We start from the raw sequence: 16,518 nt of genomic DNA, 5'->3' as shown, positions 1-16,518 counted from the left end.
TTATTTTATCAATGGTTAGATAAAAAGACATGGTAAAGAAATAGATTAGTAAGCCTTACAATAAAAGTTAATAGATTGATATAGAATACAATACAAAATATATAACCATTGGATGAATGTATAAGATTAAATCATAATGAAAATTAGAATATCTCATATGATGGAAAAATAGTTTAGTCAAATGAATGTTTAATAATCGATAAGCACAAGCTAGATTGTTAAGGTGAGAATTTATATAACTTGTGAATAATGGTAAAAAAAAGGATAGCACAAAAGATTTGTAACCAACTGACACACTGTATGTATATAATTGAAAGAGGGTTTTATGTTTTGTTTGTATGTTTGTTGTTTTGTTTGTATGTTTGTTGTAAAAAATAAAAACTTTGTTTAAAAAAAAATAGTAAACTGGTAGCAGAGCAGAATGGGAAGATAGAGTAGTTAGTATTTTAATAAGCCTAGTAGCTTTCTTGAGAGAAAAAAAGTAGATGTTGCATCTTCACTCCTTGGGGAATATCCCCAATTGTATTAAGATCCATTACCTGCTTATATGGACTCATTATCTATTCTTTGCTATTTGCCTTCTCTTACTGGAAATTTTGCTTTGGCTATTGCCAAAGGGCAGGGCATTGCAAATGACATAGCTCCATAAACAAATAGCCTCTTCCTTCAACTATCAGATGGTGATAACTCTTGATGCGTATAGTTGCTTGTCATATGCACGCATTACAGCACTTGAGAAAAATCAATATTTCTTCTGCACAAAGTATTAGCATCTGACAGACACAGTTGGTTGCAATCTCTATCCAGGTTCTTTGGATATTGTAAAAATAACTCCAGCTATAAAATGAGCAGCTCTTTAGCTATGAAACAGAAGTAGGGTACAGGTTTCTGTTGGTCAAGAAGATGGTCTACTTGAGTTCCAGAAATGTTTTCTCTCTGTTCATGAAGTCTTCTGTCTGGTCTTGTTGATGCAAAGTTTTGCGAAGATGAAGTCAAACATGTTTCCTTCGCAACCAAAGGAAAGGACTTGCTGTCAGGTATTCTGGGCTATCTTTTCCCATGCTTGTTTCATTTGTTCATTAGTGATCTATGCCCTTCTGGGAGCTGTCATGTTTTCTCATGTTGAAGGCTGCAGAGAGAGCCATGAAGGTGAAGCATACAGGAGCTTCATGCTGAAACTTTGGAATCTGTCAAAAGATTTGTCAGGTAAGAGTTTGTAATGCTAGCAGAGGATACAACCAAGTTAATTGCACCAAATATATCATCATTCTCTTCTTGTGTTGAATATATAAATATATGTAGGGATCTGACTTTCTGTAGCATTATATTTTTCTTGCTTAAGTTGAAAGGATTTCTTAGTTGCAAATTTACTCGCTGATTCTCTTCCCTGCCTCCCCAAAATCGTACGTGTGCTTTTCATGACTTGTGGAACATTGTTAGGAATAGATTTGGGAATGGGAAAAATATCTATAAAACAAAACATGACTTAAAAATTTACTCTAACATAGATTGTGCTTAGCGTTTACAAAAAGTAGATCATAAATGTTTTAATCCTAAAGTATTCCTTAAACCTCTACTAGTCCCTGGGAATAATAGAATCATTTCAGCATGCACATTTGTGAGGAGATTGAAGCTAACATAAGTGTAATCATTGTTGAAAGAGGCACTCTAAGAAAAATGAACATGCCAAGAATGTTTTCAAGATTGATCTACTTTTTAAATGTTCAGTAACAATATTTTTGTATGCTTTTTGTTAGTGTTAAATGAATCTGTTTTCCTCCTTAACATTCCTTCAACATTTTCTCAATGTCACCAGCTATTACGCTGCGAAAGAAGTTAATCTGTAAAGCAGATTAGAGTTTTCTTGTTAATACCAGGGCTAATTCTGGAGCATATGTGACCAAATGAACTGTGCATTTCTCTTTTAACATTGAGTATAGAGAGTAGCTACATTCAAGAACTAAAGAGGAAAGCTGCAAAATAGAGGGAGTTGTTTCCTGACAATGGAAGACATGTGTGTTTAAATAAGCTGCCTCCCATGTTTCATTGCCACAACATGTCATAGTTCTATGGACGTAACATAGCAGTAGTCTGTAATCTTTAATTTTCCATTTACTAATGACAGTATCTTGCTTACTTATTAACAGATAATGAGACCGAGAATGAAATATTTACAAACAGGACACGTGATCTGATCAATGAAATTGACTTTTCATGGTTTACCGATCCCTCACAGAAATGGTCCTTTCTTGGCTCTCTCTTTTTCTGCTGCACTGTCTTCACCACAGTAGGTCAGTATGATTTGTATAAAGTATTTTGCAATAAATGTACTTGGTTTAACTAAAGGTAGAGCAGAAAAGGCCTCAATGAAATTCAGAGCCCTTTAAAGTCAGCACATATGACCTAGGCCTCAAATTATTTAAATAATGCCACTAATTTATAGTTGTACCTTCACCACGGTCTTTCACTTCACAGTTACGTGGAAGTAATTCAGCTAAACATAGTGGGATTTACTTTTGAGTAAGTGTGTACTGTACTGTAATTACTGCAGGAACAAAGACCTTGTAGAAAATGTTATCAGTGGACATGAAGCTTCACCAATTAAATATCCTATTCAAAGATGGATGAAAGTTATCAGGAGTTTTACTGATGATGCCAGAATCCCAAATCATGTGAAAACATTTTGCCCAAATAGTGCACAATGTGAATAAAAGAACAAGCATACATGTGCGAGATCCATGGGCAGGCCCATTGCCAATGTCTTCAGCTTCTCTAGGCAGAATTGGGTTGAGAGTGAACATCCACTTGCATTTCCTTGAAGATGTAAGGAATTGCATTTATGATTGGGAGCCTCAATAAACAAGGTTAGGTTCTTCAAGTAAATAGAGGTGGAATCTGAAGACCTAACTTTTCAATACAGGTCAGTCAAGGAGATAATCTCTCTCAGTCATATTGGTTGGCATAAATGGACTTTCCTGTTTTGCATTGCATATTTATATCCTCCCTACAAATGCTGCATGTCTTGAGGATTCTGACAGCACTCATAATAATTAACTGTTGGGTTACAACAGTTAGAGTTAGTAAAAATTAACACAGATGGCTGTTTTCTGGTACAATAGATAAAAATATACTGTAGATTTATTCCATTTCTACCACCCCACTGCCCTGCTTCCTTGTGATCCAGAATGCATTAATTCCCTCCCCACCCCATTTTGATTAGGTTTATCCATACAGGTAGTCCTCAACTTACAATCATTTGTTTAGTGACTGAAGTTACAATGGCACTGAAAGAGGTGACTTATGACCATTTTTCACACTTATGATTGTTGCAACATCTCTGTGGTCATGTGATCAAAATTCAGACACTTGGCAACTGACATGTATTTATGATGGTTTCAGTGTCTCAGTGTTATGTGAACACCTTTTGTGACCTTCTGACAAGCAAAGTCAATGAGGAAGGCAGATTCACTAAATAACTGTGTTACTAACTTAACAACCGCAGCAATTCACTGAACAACTGTGGCCAGAAAGATCATAACATGCGACAAAATACATTTAACTGCTATCTTGCTTAGCAATGGAAATTTTGGATTCAATTGAGGGCATAAGTTGAGGACTACCCATATTTCGTATTATGTACTTACTTGTATACAAACAACTCATCAAATAAAATTAGGACAGACTAACATGGATATAAGAATGAGTTTCCTTACCAAAAAATATACAGTAGTATATATGTTGGTCTTAGTTCCAATATCATTGTGATAATTCTCCAGATGTTTATTACCCTGCCAAATGACTTGTTCATAATACGCTTTTCCTAGTGAAAACAGATTGTTCTATCTTTTTATGACACCTCATGGAGGCTGGCAGCAACATCTCAATATTTTAGGCAGAGTGAATTCAATTGGTTGCTTGACTCATCAATAGTGACTTCTATGCATACATAGAAGGCACTTTAACCAAATGAAGATCTGCAGCTGCTCTGCATTATGGGTTGGAACTGAAATGATATTTGCTTGGAAGGAACACTTCCCTCAAAGTGCCTCTTCAAAGATGTGAACAGCCTTAATACTATCATATTTGCTAATAGGCAATTCGTAAAAGTTATCATTTATACCAGGGGTTGCCAACCTTTTGGACCTCAGGGACCACCAAAGTCATAATTTTTAATCCCATGGACCAGAGATCCTGGGAAAATCCCCCCAAAGGTCTGAAGAAAAATTCCCCACCCCATTTTCCTATTGATCAATCATTCTTTATTTGGGATCGCAGGTTACTGTGTCCAGCTCCGTTCTTAGGGGGAGACAGAGAGAGAGACTTTTGGCTTCATGCAAGGAAAGCAGCAGAAACAGCAGAATTTTTTCTTTCCCTTCCCCCAAACTCTGTCAGAAATGAGTCTTTGTGAGACTTGTCATGCCGATGCAGCCTCTTGCAGCAGGATGCCTTGCAGGGTCCCAAAGACTCATTTCTGGCAGGGTTTGGGGAAGAGAAAGACTTTTGCTGCTTTCCTTGCATGCAGCCAAAAGCAAAAGAAAAAAGAAGCGGAAAGCCCGGTGGTCAGGTGAGGCATGTGGGGTGATTGGGGCATGTTCCCCTCCTCTGCCCTTCCTCCCTCTTCTCCCTATCTCATGTTGTTCGCAATGCAAGCAACCCAAGCCTTGTGTTCCCAAGGGCAGGGATGGGATTCTACCAGTTCTCACCTATTCAGTAGAACCAGTTGTTAACATTCTAAGCAGTTTGGAGAACCGGCTGTTAGAAGAAATTACTGGCCTAATCCTGTAAGAAAGGCAGGAAGGAAACATTCTGCTGTTGCTTACAGAAACTGCCTCTCCATTAACCCTTATTACATTCTTGGAAGGACTAGACTTCCTGTCTCAGGCACTTCTCTGGAACCTCCTTTGCTGGTACTTTGCTTGTGTGGAGTGACCATTCAAAGTTACAATGGTGCTGACAAAAGTGACTTATGACCATTTTTCACACTTATGACTGTTGTAGCATCCCTACAGTCGTGAGAGGCCAGGCGAGGAGATGCGAGCCTCAATATTGAGTTGGCCACTCCCAGCCAATAACATGCCCACCAACTAAGCCACGGCCACAGAACCAGTTGTTAAAAAATTTGAATCCCACCCCTGCCCATGGGTCATGAAGGTGGAGCAGCCTTGTTAATTGCTTAACAGCCTGGATTAATTGCTTTGGGGGTGACATTTCTCTATGGACCACCAAAATTTTCTTGTGGACCACCAGTGGTCCCCAGCCCACTGGTTGGTGACCACTGATTTATACTACCCCAAAAAGAAAGTTCATCATACAAATTGAGAATCAAAATTGTAAATATTATTTTCAAATTCCTCATTAAATTTGGAATCAACTACTATAATTAAACAAATATATGATATATCTTCTCATAATTGGCACCCATATTGCTACTCAGTTTGCCATCCAAGTGTTTAATAATTATTGGGCAATGCCAAGGCTTCTGCTCTGCTTTTATTTTTAATTGCAATAATAAAAACAATAATTTATAGTAGTTTGTGGTGAATGTTAATGCGATCTAAGTCTATTAATGTGAAACTTTCCAAGTAAGTCCTGTGAGATTTAATAGGATTACTCCTGTTGTTGTACTATCCTTCATTTAGAAGGCACAGCCAGTGAGATGTTGCCAAATTACAACTATATATCATCACTTCACTCAGCCAGGCTTATTGAAGTTATTAGGGATACTAAAAGCTGCAGCTCAACAACATATAAAAGTAAAGGTTTCCCCTGTCTAGTTGCATCCAACTCTAGGATATGATTGGACATCTCTTTTTCTTAGCCAAGAGAAACAGTGTTGTCTGAAGACCCTTCCATGGTCATTTGGCCAGCATGACTATATGCCAAAGGCACATACTTTCCCACTGAAGTGGTACCTGTTTATCTACTTGCACTTGCATGCTTTTGAACTATTAAGCCACAGGAGCTGGGGCAGGTACTGGGAGCTCAACCCATTGCACAGTGCCATGGTCTTGAACTCCAGCTGTTGGATTTCCAGCTGACAAGCCCAGCATCTTAACCACTGAGCCATTGCACCCCTCCAACAACATAAAGAAACAAGCAATTCTAGCCTGCTTGAGACAGGCCTAAGCTCCCCTAAGAGAAAAATAGATGCCCTAAAACTTAGATATGCTTATATTACCAACTACATTCCTGAAAACTCAAAGAAATTAAGTTGATTTTCCAATTGGGAGGGCAAATGGGAAAAATGGATGCTTGTTCTTAAAATGTCAAAAACAAAATGCAAAGAACAGGATGAAGATTTTAGTTTCATTCAGTCTGCTAATGTTATAAAATTCTTAGCATATGCTCTGTGGATAATGAAGGAACTAGATATAATTTTGTTAGTATATTTCTACCTGTGTCAAAGATGAAAATTATAGAAATAAATTACTTATAAGCAAAAATGTTACTCCCCAATGAAAGCAAAGATGTTACTCTTCACCAAGCAACATTGCCAGCATTCAAGGAAATATCAGAAGCAGTTCCATCAAGTAAATAAAGATGTTTAAATATCTAGGTAGCTATTTCCAGCCATCTACTTCTTGGATACAGTAAACTCAAGAGATTACAAGCTAAATTCACAAAGTTATCAGTGCAGTCATTACATCTGTTAGTTCCAGTACTCATTACATCTGTCAGTTCCAACATATAACATTCTGCAACCATTTTAAAGTTTTGTACTAAGGTGTTAAGCATTTTTCCAGTGAAACCACTCTATCATGGCAACCTGGTCTACCCAATTATGGGACAGAGCAAACTGCTTCTGCTTTCGCCTTTCAGCCCCAATCCAGGAGCCTTCACAGGCAGTCACTTTTGCAACAAACTGTTTTTTTTGTGTTGAATTTATGTTTTACCAACAAAGAAATAAAGGGAGACTAGTATAGATCTGTTTCAAGCTATTTAACTCTAATCAGCTAGCATAGCCTTCTGGGATTTGAACCAGGGCTACTTGCATATATTAAAAAGGTAAAGGTTCCCCTCGCACATACGTGCTAGTTGTTTCCGACTCTAGGGTGGGGTGCTCATCTCCGTTACAAAGCCAAAGAGCCAGAGCTGTCTGAAGACATCTCCATGGTCATGTGGCTGGCATGACTAAATGCCCAAAGCACATGGAACGCTGTTACCTTCGCACCAAAGTGATCCCTATTTTTCTACTTGCATTTTTACATACTTTCGAACTGCTAGGTTAGCAGAAACTGGAACTAGTAACGGAAGCTCACTCCATTGTGCAGTGCTAGGGATTTGAACCCCTGAACTGCTGACCTTTCTGATTGACAAGCTCAGCATCTTAGCCACTGAGCCACCGGGTATTAACCTCTAAGCCACAGGCTCTCCTCGCTTTGTCAGCTATGCCAGACTGGTCTCACCAGAAAAACACTTAATTTCTCCCATGGTATAGCCAACAAAGCAAGGAGAGCTTGTGGCTTAGAGGTTAATGCATCTATCTAATATATGCAAGTGGCCGGGGTTCGAATCCCAGAAGGGTGTGGCTAGTTGATTAAATAGCTTGAAATGGCTCTATACTAATTTCCCTTTATTTCTTTGTTGGTAAAACGTAAACTCAACATAAGGTGTTAAGCCTACTGTTGTTTAGTGCTGGACGGTATGCCTATTCTGATCATTTTAAACCATTCAGTCAGAATTCATCAGGAGCTTATTGTGAGTACTGTTCAACTCCAAAATGTGCTTCTTTGGCTAGAACTTGGATAGCCTTTCAGAGCAGTTTGAAGGAGAATTATTTAGGGCACATTGCTGACTCAGCTTTCTTTGGTTGATATGCTTCATTCCATTGGAGGAAAAGAACAGCTAATGATCTATTCTCCTGTGGCTTTTGAGCTTCATTCCTAATGTTCTTTGGAATAGACAAGCCATGCAAGTAAACAAACAGAAAGTTCTTGTTCTAGGCATACAGAATTGAAGAACTGAAAGCATATTTCCAAAGCATCTCTATAGAATTACTTTTGCCTCATATTATGTTAGTAATATTTATCTTTAAAATGTATAGAGAAGAGATATAATAACAATACAGTCTACAATTGAATCAATAGGCCAATTTTAATTTCACTTCTCCATCTATTCACTGCTCATAACTTGACTTTTTACATGCTGATGTAAAACTAAAGTTATTTTGCTTTTTATTTATTGGCTTTTCCATTAAAATTTCCAAAATTGAGCAGTAAAATTTTGTTCAATTGCTACTGTTATGAGAAGGCTTTATGTTTGATTATTAGGATGGTTAAGAGCACCTTAGATGTTAGATAGATATGGATAGATAAATATTTAGATAGATAGAGGGTAGATCTTCTATTTTCCCTATATATTTTCTCTACATACATATTTCATCTTGAATATATTCTATTTTATTATATTTTCATAAAGAACTATTAAAATATTATCACTAACATTCTGTAAACAATTTCTTCTCCTGCATTTATACAGAGATCATTTTTTTTAGGTTTTAGCTGAAAATAAAGTTAAGTTGATTTAAGAAGCAAATTTACAAACTCTAGATGCTTATTACATATAAAGTAATAGGGATTTCTCCAATAGTTTGTGGCTGACAGTGTCATAATGATATTCAGATTTTTTTAAAAAAGAGATTTGCATGCAATATGAACAGCCCTTTGACATTTTTTCCTATTTGCTTTTCATTGTGAATTCAATATGTCACTGAATTTTAATACTTTTGCTGTTTACAAACTTCAGTGATCTCTGGCTTGAAATTGTGTCAATATTTTATACTTATTGTTTACAGCAATACAGAAAAAAAATCATTAAATGTTGATACATAATCATGTAGAAATCCATGCAGTAAAGCATTTGGAGTTAATGGTAAATTACATCTCTTCTTTGCATTGATTTTTCTTACAATTCTCTTCCAAACTATATGAACAACAGGATGCGGTTCTTGCACTGAAAATAATCTTTAGTCTGCAACATCCAACTGTTAAAATTGTCATTATTACATATTTATTCAACTTTAGAAGCCAAACAAAAACAGCATGAAATTTTAACAATTATTACTCAGGGTTGAGACCATTTGATCTGCTCCATTCCATGTCAAAGAGACATTTTAATGGACATAGTTAGGACTGTTATTGTTAGTATTCTTTCATGTATTGTTTTATTTTCATTCCCTTCCGTGTGTGTGTGTGTGTGTGTGTGTGTGTGTGTGTGTGTGTGTGTGTTTTCTGAGGTTCTCGCGGGCCACACATGATGCCACCACCACACTTCCACGTAGAAAGCAGACTCACACCCACACAGAAGGTGAGACACGACCACGGATCAGAAGCCGCACTGCAGCTGCATCACTACCCACTTCAAACCCCTCCGAGCCATACATGAAGCGAACTGATACCCACCATGAAGATGCGGCATGACCACGAACTCGAAGCCAAACAGCAGAATCACAGCTCACCAGCTCAAATCCCCCAGCAACTAAGACTAACCTGAGCACAACCAAGCCCCCACCTGAACAGAACACACCTCCAGCCAATCAGAACATGCCCAACCCCCCACCAATCAGAACACAGCCAAACCCCCAACCAATGAGAACACACCCCCACCCAATCAGAACACAGCCAACCCCCCACCCAATCAAGTCACACCCCCACTAGCAGTTAAAAGGAAGAAGCAGCTGCAAGCTCACATCACTCTGAGAAGCACAGAGCCGAAGACACAAGCCTGAAGATGATGAATGAAACTTCATCGAAACGTTGCCTAGATACTTCCAATCTTACTCAGGAGAAAACCTGAATAACCAAAGATCCATATATATATATATATATATATAATAACTAAAAATAAAATACACACACACTAAGTAATAACCAAACCTTTTCAATAAAACTATCTTTAGCTATAGAAATGTTTTTATATTGATGTTGCTTTCCTAAATTATGAGGCTGCTTGGTGAATCTGTTTCATCACATCCACTAAATCTGTGCAGAATATTAAATATTAAGTGCATTTGGAACAAGGGAAGAAACTGCCTTTTATCTGGGCAAACTAGTTGGCTGTCTAGTTCAGTTGCATATTTAGTCTGGCAACAGTTCTTTAGGATTTCATTTAATAGTAGAAATCTGTTTGAGAATCATCACATATTTCAAGACTTTAATATAAAATAAACCTAGTTAGTTAAAGTATAACTTTCACCTTTATATCACTCTTTTAGGTTTCCCTATGCATTGCTGCTTATTTCTCTCTTGACTTAAGTGATTAAAAGTAATGGAGAAAAGACTTACACTGATACAGAATGCAGTGGGAAGAAGTCTATGTTCAAATCAAAATTCTGCCTCTGGATCTCAGAGATGCTTGAAAAAACTTTGACCTTGCACTTCAGTCCAGACCCAATGAAGATACTGAATCAGACCTCTGGCCCATCTAGTCCAGCAGTCTGTTCTCAGAGTGTCCAAAAGTGTACAAGGAAGCCCACTGCTCTCTCAGCCGATGGCCTTCATAGGAAGCCACACTGCCATGAAAGCTAATTGTTATTGATCTATGAATCTGAAACTGTTCATGGATCATCAACCCATCACATGTTTGGGGACAAGTAGTTCAGGATTAGTCTAGCAGTCAAAGAAAGCCAATGATCATAATAGGATGCAGAGTCACTGTATATGTTCTGAGTTAACTAGGAGAAGCCAACACTTTTGAAAGTGGAAAGAAAAACAATATTCTTTCTCACAATAGCTAATACCCTTAGACACAAATCGTTAGCATTTGAGTAGATGCTTTGTTAAATTTTTAGGAGAACACCAGCTGGGTTAAGTCCCTCTGATGACTATGATTAAAGGACTAAAAGAAGATAGAAAGACACTTAAAGCAATTAGCTGTTCCCTCTAGCCTGAAAATCAGCCGTGCTCAGCACTGCTTACAGGTGTGAGCTTAACAGGACATGTACATCACATGGCTACAAAATTGGGAAAGTAAAAGGTATTTGTGTGCCATTATAAAGGTTCCCATATTGAGTACTAAATTCCACCACAATTGCTTGGATTTTGCATTCTATGTAACACAGCCCTAAACAGGATTGTCCATGATTTGGGTGGCAGTTGTGATGAAGACAACTATTTTGACAGAGTTGGGAAAACTTGCTCTATCCAGCTTCCTAGCAATTTGGGGTAAGGAAACACATTCTATGCAAGGTTGAACTATAAAGTTAAGCCCGATAGGCTAATCACAATCTGTTTCTTAATATTTTTTCAGAGAACACATTACTGTACTTAGGAATGTTTGAAGATCATGCAGCGAACATGTAACTAAACAGATGAAGACACAGAGAAACGCCATGTTGAATATGGAATGTCATGGTGAATAAATGGTTATTTTAGCAGGCCTCTAAATATTAATCACTTTGGCACATACTTTCTCTCTAGAGAAGAGCTTTCTGTGGATAAGACTACTTCTCGACTGATATTAAATAAACCCCCAGGAAGGGGTATAATAGGAGGACTGATGAACGAATGATTGGGCAGATTAATATGAAAGGAGATAAAACTCCATGTAAACTGTGGAAATATTCCAATATTCTAAAACAGGGGTGTCAAACTCAAGGCCTGTGGGCTGCATTCAGCCCACAGGGTGCTTAGATCTGGCCTGCAGGGCTGCCCTGAAAACAATGAAGGACTGTGTATACCCTCCCGAGCTCCGTTTTCATTGGCAGAGGGTTGTAGGAGCTGTTCTAGCCAAAAATGGAGATTTGGAGCCTGTTTTCCTGGCAGAGCACTTGGGCAGCCACGGGCACCCCTTGCACGAGTGACATCAAGATGGCCACGCCACCCCCCAACAGCCATGTCCCTCCACACCCCTGAGGTCAAACACCTAATGCGGCCGTCAATGAAATCGAGTTTGACACCCCTGTTCTAAAACAAAAACAAGGACATTTTTCATTGTAACAGAGCTCTTCAGTAACTAAAACTGCATTCCATATTGCAAATGTGTATATTTAACAATATTTCTAAAAATCATCCAGTGAAAATACTTAGTGTTACAGGAACCAGCTGGAGGGCTTTGTGGGACTTAACAGTTCATGACATCTCAATGTTTTCCAATAAAAGCTCTGATCTGCACAGTTCTTTTTGAAAGAAAAAAAAGGTATCAAAGGAAACAGGAGGATTTTCTTATTTGTCTTCATTTTTTAAATACAGACAACAGGTTCATTAAAACAGATATGCATATTTTATTTATTCAAAACAAAGATGCATTTTAGAAAAGATATCAATAAGTGGACAAAGAAAATTAGCGTAGTTATACAATTACTGCTCCAATATAACATTAATAAAAAAAAACTGAACCTCTCCCCAAAGCAACTATTATATGCATATTCATTAGTTTTTTTTCAAATTGAAATGCCATAGAAAAACAAATAACATTTAAACAATTTTCTCTGGTTTTCTTTGGTTTCAGGTTATGGTCATATTTATCCTGTGACGAGACTTGGGAAATACTTGTGCATGGTGTATGCATTGTTTGGTGTCCCTCTTATGTTCCTGGTCCTCACCGACATGGGTGACATCCTAGCAACTATATTATCCACCTCTTATAATCGAGCCCGGAAACTACAATCAAAAGTATTAGCCAGGCTTTCTTTTAGATCTTGCTGTAAAAAAAACACTGATTCAAAAGGAGGCTCGGCTTCACTTGGGCCAGCCAAAATCATCCTTCTTGAGCCTTTAAATATTAAGGATGCTTTGAAAAATAATTATTCCTTTAAAAAAAAGTCTGGGAAAAATCAGAACGTTGAAATTTTTGAAAGGCTTATTATCAGGGAAAATGCTCTTCTTGCACCTCCAAAACTGACCAGATTTGAACGATGGAATTCATGTCCTGAATTGGACAAAGGGGAAATGGTGAATCACATGATCAGCAGCATTAATAATATAGGGAAAGAAGTAGAACAGCTGGATGTACCCTTTTCACTGATGACTTTTATTGTTTTTGCATACATCTCCTGTGCTGCCACTGTTCTTCCACACTGGGAAAAAGCTTTAAATTTTGAGGAAGCTTTCTATTTTTGCTTCATCACCTTAACCACCATTGGCTTTGGTGATATCAAACTGCAACATCCCAACTTTTTCTTATTTTTCTCAGTTTATATTATAGTCGGGATGGAAATTGTCATAATTGCTTTCAAGCTAGGACAAGACAGGATCCTTAGTCTGTACAAGAAGCTGCTTTTTTGCATTGGTCAAAAAAAGGTCTCAGACAAAAATACATGAAGATCATCCAACTAGCCTGAAAAGGCAAGCAATATCACTTCTTGAATGAGAGCCATAGACAATGAATTCTATAAAGGGAATGGATGTTTGCCTTTTTCCAATAGAGAACCAGCAAGGGATGAGACAGATATCCTCACCATTACTGGGAATCTGCTGTAAACTAGGGGTGTTAAAATCATGTCATCATGGCAACGTCACATGATGTATCATTACTTTTCTCCCCTTTGCTACACCGGGCAAGGGCATGTCTGGTGCATGACGCATCTGGCCCACGGGCTGCAAGTTTGACAGCCCTGCTGTAAACTATGTGAATTACTACATAAAGCAGCTCAATGTACTTAGTTTGAAAATCATTTTCTCCTTTTAGGATATGAAAGTGATAGAATAATAATGTGAACATGGGTACATTTACCTAACAGTAAGACCCATTGAATTCAACAAAGTTTGCTGGAAAGTCAGTCCTATTGAGTTTAGTATATTTGTTTTGAATAGGCATGCATGGGATTGCCACTAAAATTGGGAAATTAATGTTGAGAAAATCAGAACGGAGCACCTGTTTCTATTATTAAGAGTGCATCTGCAAGCATCTATTAGAAAGGTCTCCTTCACATCTTAAGAAGCTTCTTTCTATCAAAGATTGCAATCATCCATCAGCAATTATTTTAAGAAAATAACATGAGGTAGAATTCTCAATTGTAATTTTAAAGAGATACAATTGATCATGCATTGCATGAATCTACAAATAAATTTAAAACATCTGTTATATCAATACTTTGGCCATTTGCTATCCCTTCATCCATTCATAGCATCTCTTATGACAAGGTTGGAATTGAGATAAAAATCCTTTTCAGGCAATCATTTATGAGAATACAAGAGTCTATGCCCTTTCCTGGTCTAGCTCTACTTATCTGACCACACCCCACTTCACAGCAATGCTCCCAGGTCAATTTTCCAGGACTCTTTGAACAATGAACAAGCTGGTTATCATTTTCTTTTTCAAGAAGATAGTAAGTCCATGTACTGATCAACCATGGACTATCAGAACCTGGAAAGTCCACTACAAAGTGGATTAACCATAAAAAAGGGAGGTTTTGTTCCAATAGAGGTCTTAGTCAACAGAAGTCTTAAGAAGTCTAGAAAAGTTAAGTGCTTGCTGCTGAGTCCAACTTTAGAACCCATAGGCCTTTCTGAAGAGATTCCAGCAACTAAACTGGAATTTCTTCAGAAAGTAAGTAAAGAAACTAGGGAAGGATGTTCTTTTGGATCACAACCACAACTATGAGATAAAAGTCTGCAGAGATTCTCAGTCATCCAGGTCATGGTAGTCCCAAAGGTGCTTTTTCAAGAGGCAACTGGACTTTCTTGTTTTTTTCTTTTGAAGATGTTTTGCTTCTATTCCAAGAAGCTTCTTCAGCTCTGAGAGGATGATAGGAAATTGAAAGATTTATATTCTTTACAGACAGCTGGTAATTTGCATCCTTTTTAGAGGGTCATTAAAGCAGGAGGTTTATCTGTGTTCTCAGGGTCACTTGAGTAGTGCTCCTGGTTCCTGTAGTCAGCAATTTTTTCTCTGGAAATGAGATAAAAGAATTTCTGTTTGGACTCCATCTGAATTGGGGTGATCTGAATTTCATAACTGGAGTCAGCAGCAAGCACAACAAAGCCAAAGGATCACTTTACTAGACATCCTAAGCCCCCAGTTGACTGTGGCTACAGCTTTTCAAGACTTTCCTAGCACCTGAATCTAAAAATATTACATTATATATAACTTTAATAGGCATTTTACTACATGGAGATGGGAAACTAGCTTTGAGGCTTGAGTGATAATTGGGAGATTCATCCTGGGTTTATTAGGATTTATTTATTTTTCTTTAAACAATATTTACGAAACACCAACTATGAGTACACTGAGAGCATTTGCACCAAGACAAATTCCTTGTGTGTCCAATCACACTTGGCCAATAAAGAATTCCATATATCTATAGTGCCATCTTTATTTCCAAGGATTGATTCCAGAGCTTGCCAGTGGCATTTTAGAAAAATGCTTTCTGAGACAATATTTGAGCATTTTGTTCTGGCCCATGTACAATCATCTGGGGGGGTGGGATGTATGAAGGTTAATTGGGAAGTAACTGTAATAGAGAGCAGCTTGCAAGATGGTGGAGGATGAAGATATATGATTTGTGGATTTAAAGTATATTATGTTGTAAACTAAAGAGCATGAACAATAAAGTCACCCTGCCCTCTTCAGGCTAAAGTTAATTGTTGACTTGGAAGCACTGCTGGTATTACAGGAGCATTATCAAAGGAGGGCATCTTCTTGTAACTCCTTGCCCTCCTCTACATAACCAAATGCAAAAAGAAAATTTAAATCAATAAAAAAAAATCCTAGTCACAAGGGATACAGAAAATACAGCAGTAATAAAATGCATAACTTGCAAAGAAGGTCAGTGTTGTAATTCTCACCAAATTCCCCTTTCCCCCTTATCTGGCAAGCACATATAAACGCTATGTAAAATGAAGTTGTTTCCAGTTTTCAGAGTTGATCACTGCAGAAGCAGATCAACTCCCTTGCAGTGTACTACAGAGGCCTCCAAACTTGGCAACTTTAAGACTTGTGGACTTTAACTCCCAGAATTCTCCAGCCAGCTGAATTTGGTACACATATTTGAAGTCGTGTTTTGCTAAAGGGAAACCTTTAAAGAGAAAGGAATATCAGGTATGTTCGCCACCTTGGATTTTTTTAAATAAAAAAATAACAAAGGCAGGATATAAATAAATAAATAATCTTGATCAGCAAGAGAAACAGGAAATGGGAGGATACAGAGAGGGTGAGTCTACAGTATCCACGTACAACCTTCAATTGTTTGAGTTAAAAATCATATGGATGAATATGTATAAGGATGAAGGCATGGGCAATAAAGTATTTTGTTTGAAAATAATAAAAATGAAAGAAATGTTGCTATTTCTGCATGTTGCACATGGGCATGGTGTAGTTCCCTCAATCATTGTTAATTGCTCAAAACCAATTGATAATGGCTTGTATATTAGTCCAGATTGTAAATAATACCAATAAAAAATTATGTGTAACGCATCATTCGTGGTATTGAATCTTTAGTCTCATGCAGCATTTTTTTATTCTTATTTCTTTATAAATGGGGCTACAGAAATTCAAAGGCCCACTAGACAGCAGCACAAAATGAGAATTGTGATCCTCCCTGCAAAGCAGTATTTGCTTCTAGATCTCACAATGTGGATA

General features: G+C 37.6%; 1 protein-coding gene across 1 annotated transcript; it reads left to right on the top strand.

Moving 5' to 3' along the window:
* Positions 1-916: 916 nt before the first annotated feature.
* On the top strand, positions 917-13,357 carry KCNK18 (potassium two pore domain channel subfamily K member 18). The gene is made up of 3 exons (XM_087933880.1): positions 917-1,206; positions 2,148-2,291; positions 12,448-13,357. The coding sequence occupies exons 1-3, from the start codon at positions 969-971 to the stop codon at positions 13,257-13,259; spliced, it is 1,194 nt and encodes a 397-aa protein (XP_087790006.1). The 5' UTR covers positions 917-968; the 3' UTR covers positions 13,260-13,357.
* The last annotated feature ends 3,161 nt before the right edge of the window (positions 13,358-16,518 follow it).

This window comes from Pseudonaja textilis, chromosome 4, assembly GCF_049901715.1.
Source record: "Pseudonaja textilis isolate UNSWEBS1 chromosome 4, rPseTex1.2, whole genome shotgun sequence".
Taxonomy (NCBI): domain Eukaryota; kingdom Metazoa; phylum Chordata; class Lepidosauria; order Squamata; family Elapidae; genus Pseudonaja; species Pseudonaja textilis.
The sequence above is the reverse complement of the archived record's forward strand: the minus strand, read 5'-3'. Positions and strand labels throughout refer to the sequence as shown.

What these genes read in the sequence shown, in the direction of transcription:
- KCNK18 (XM_087933880.1), top strand. Translation starts at nt 969, where the DNA reads ATGCAAAGTTTTGCGAAGATGAAGTCAAACATGTTTCCTTCGCAACCA. An exon ending in TCTGTCAAAAGATTTGTCAG is followed by an intron (nt 1,207 to 2,147) that starts GTAAGAGTTTGT and finishes ACTTATTAACAG; the next exon opens with ATAATGAGACCGAGAATGAA. An exon ending in CACTGTCTTCACCACAGTAG is followed by an intron (nt 2,292 to 12,447) that starts GTCAGTATGATT and finishes CTTTGGTTTCAG; the next exon opens with GTTATGGTCATATTTATCCT.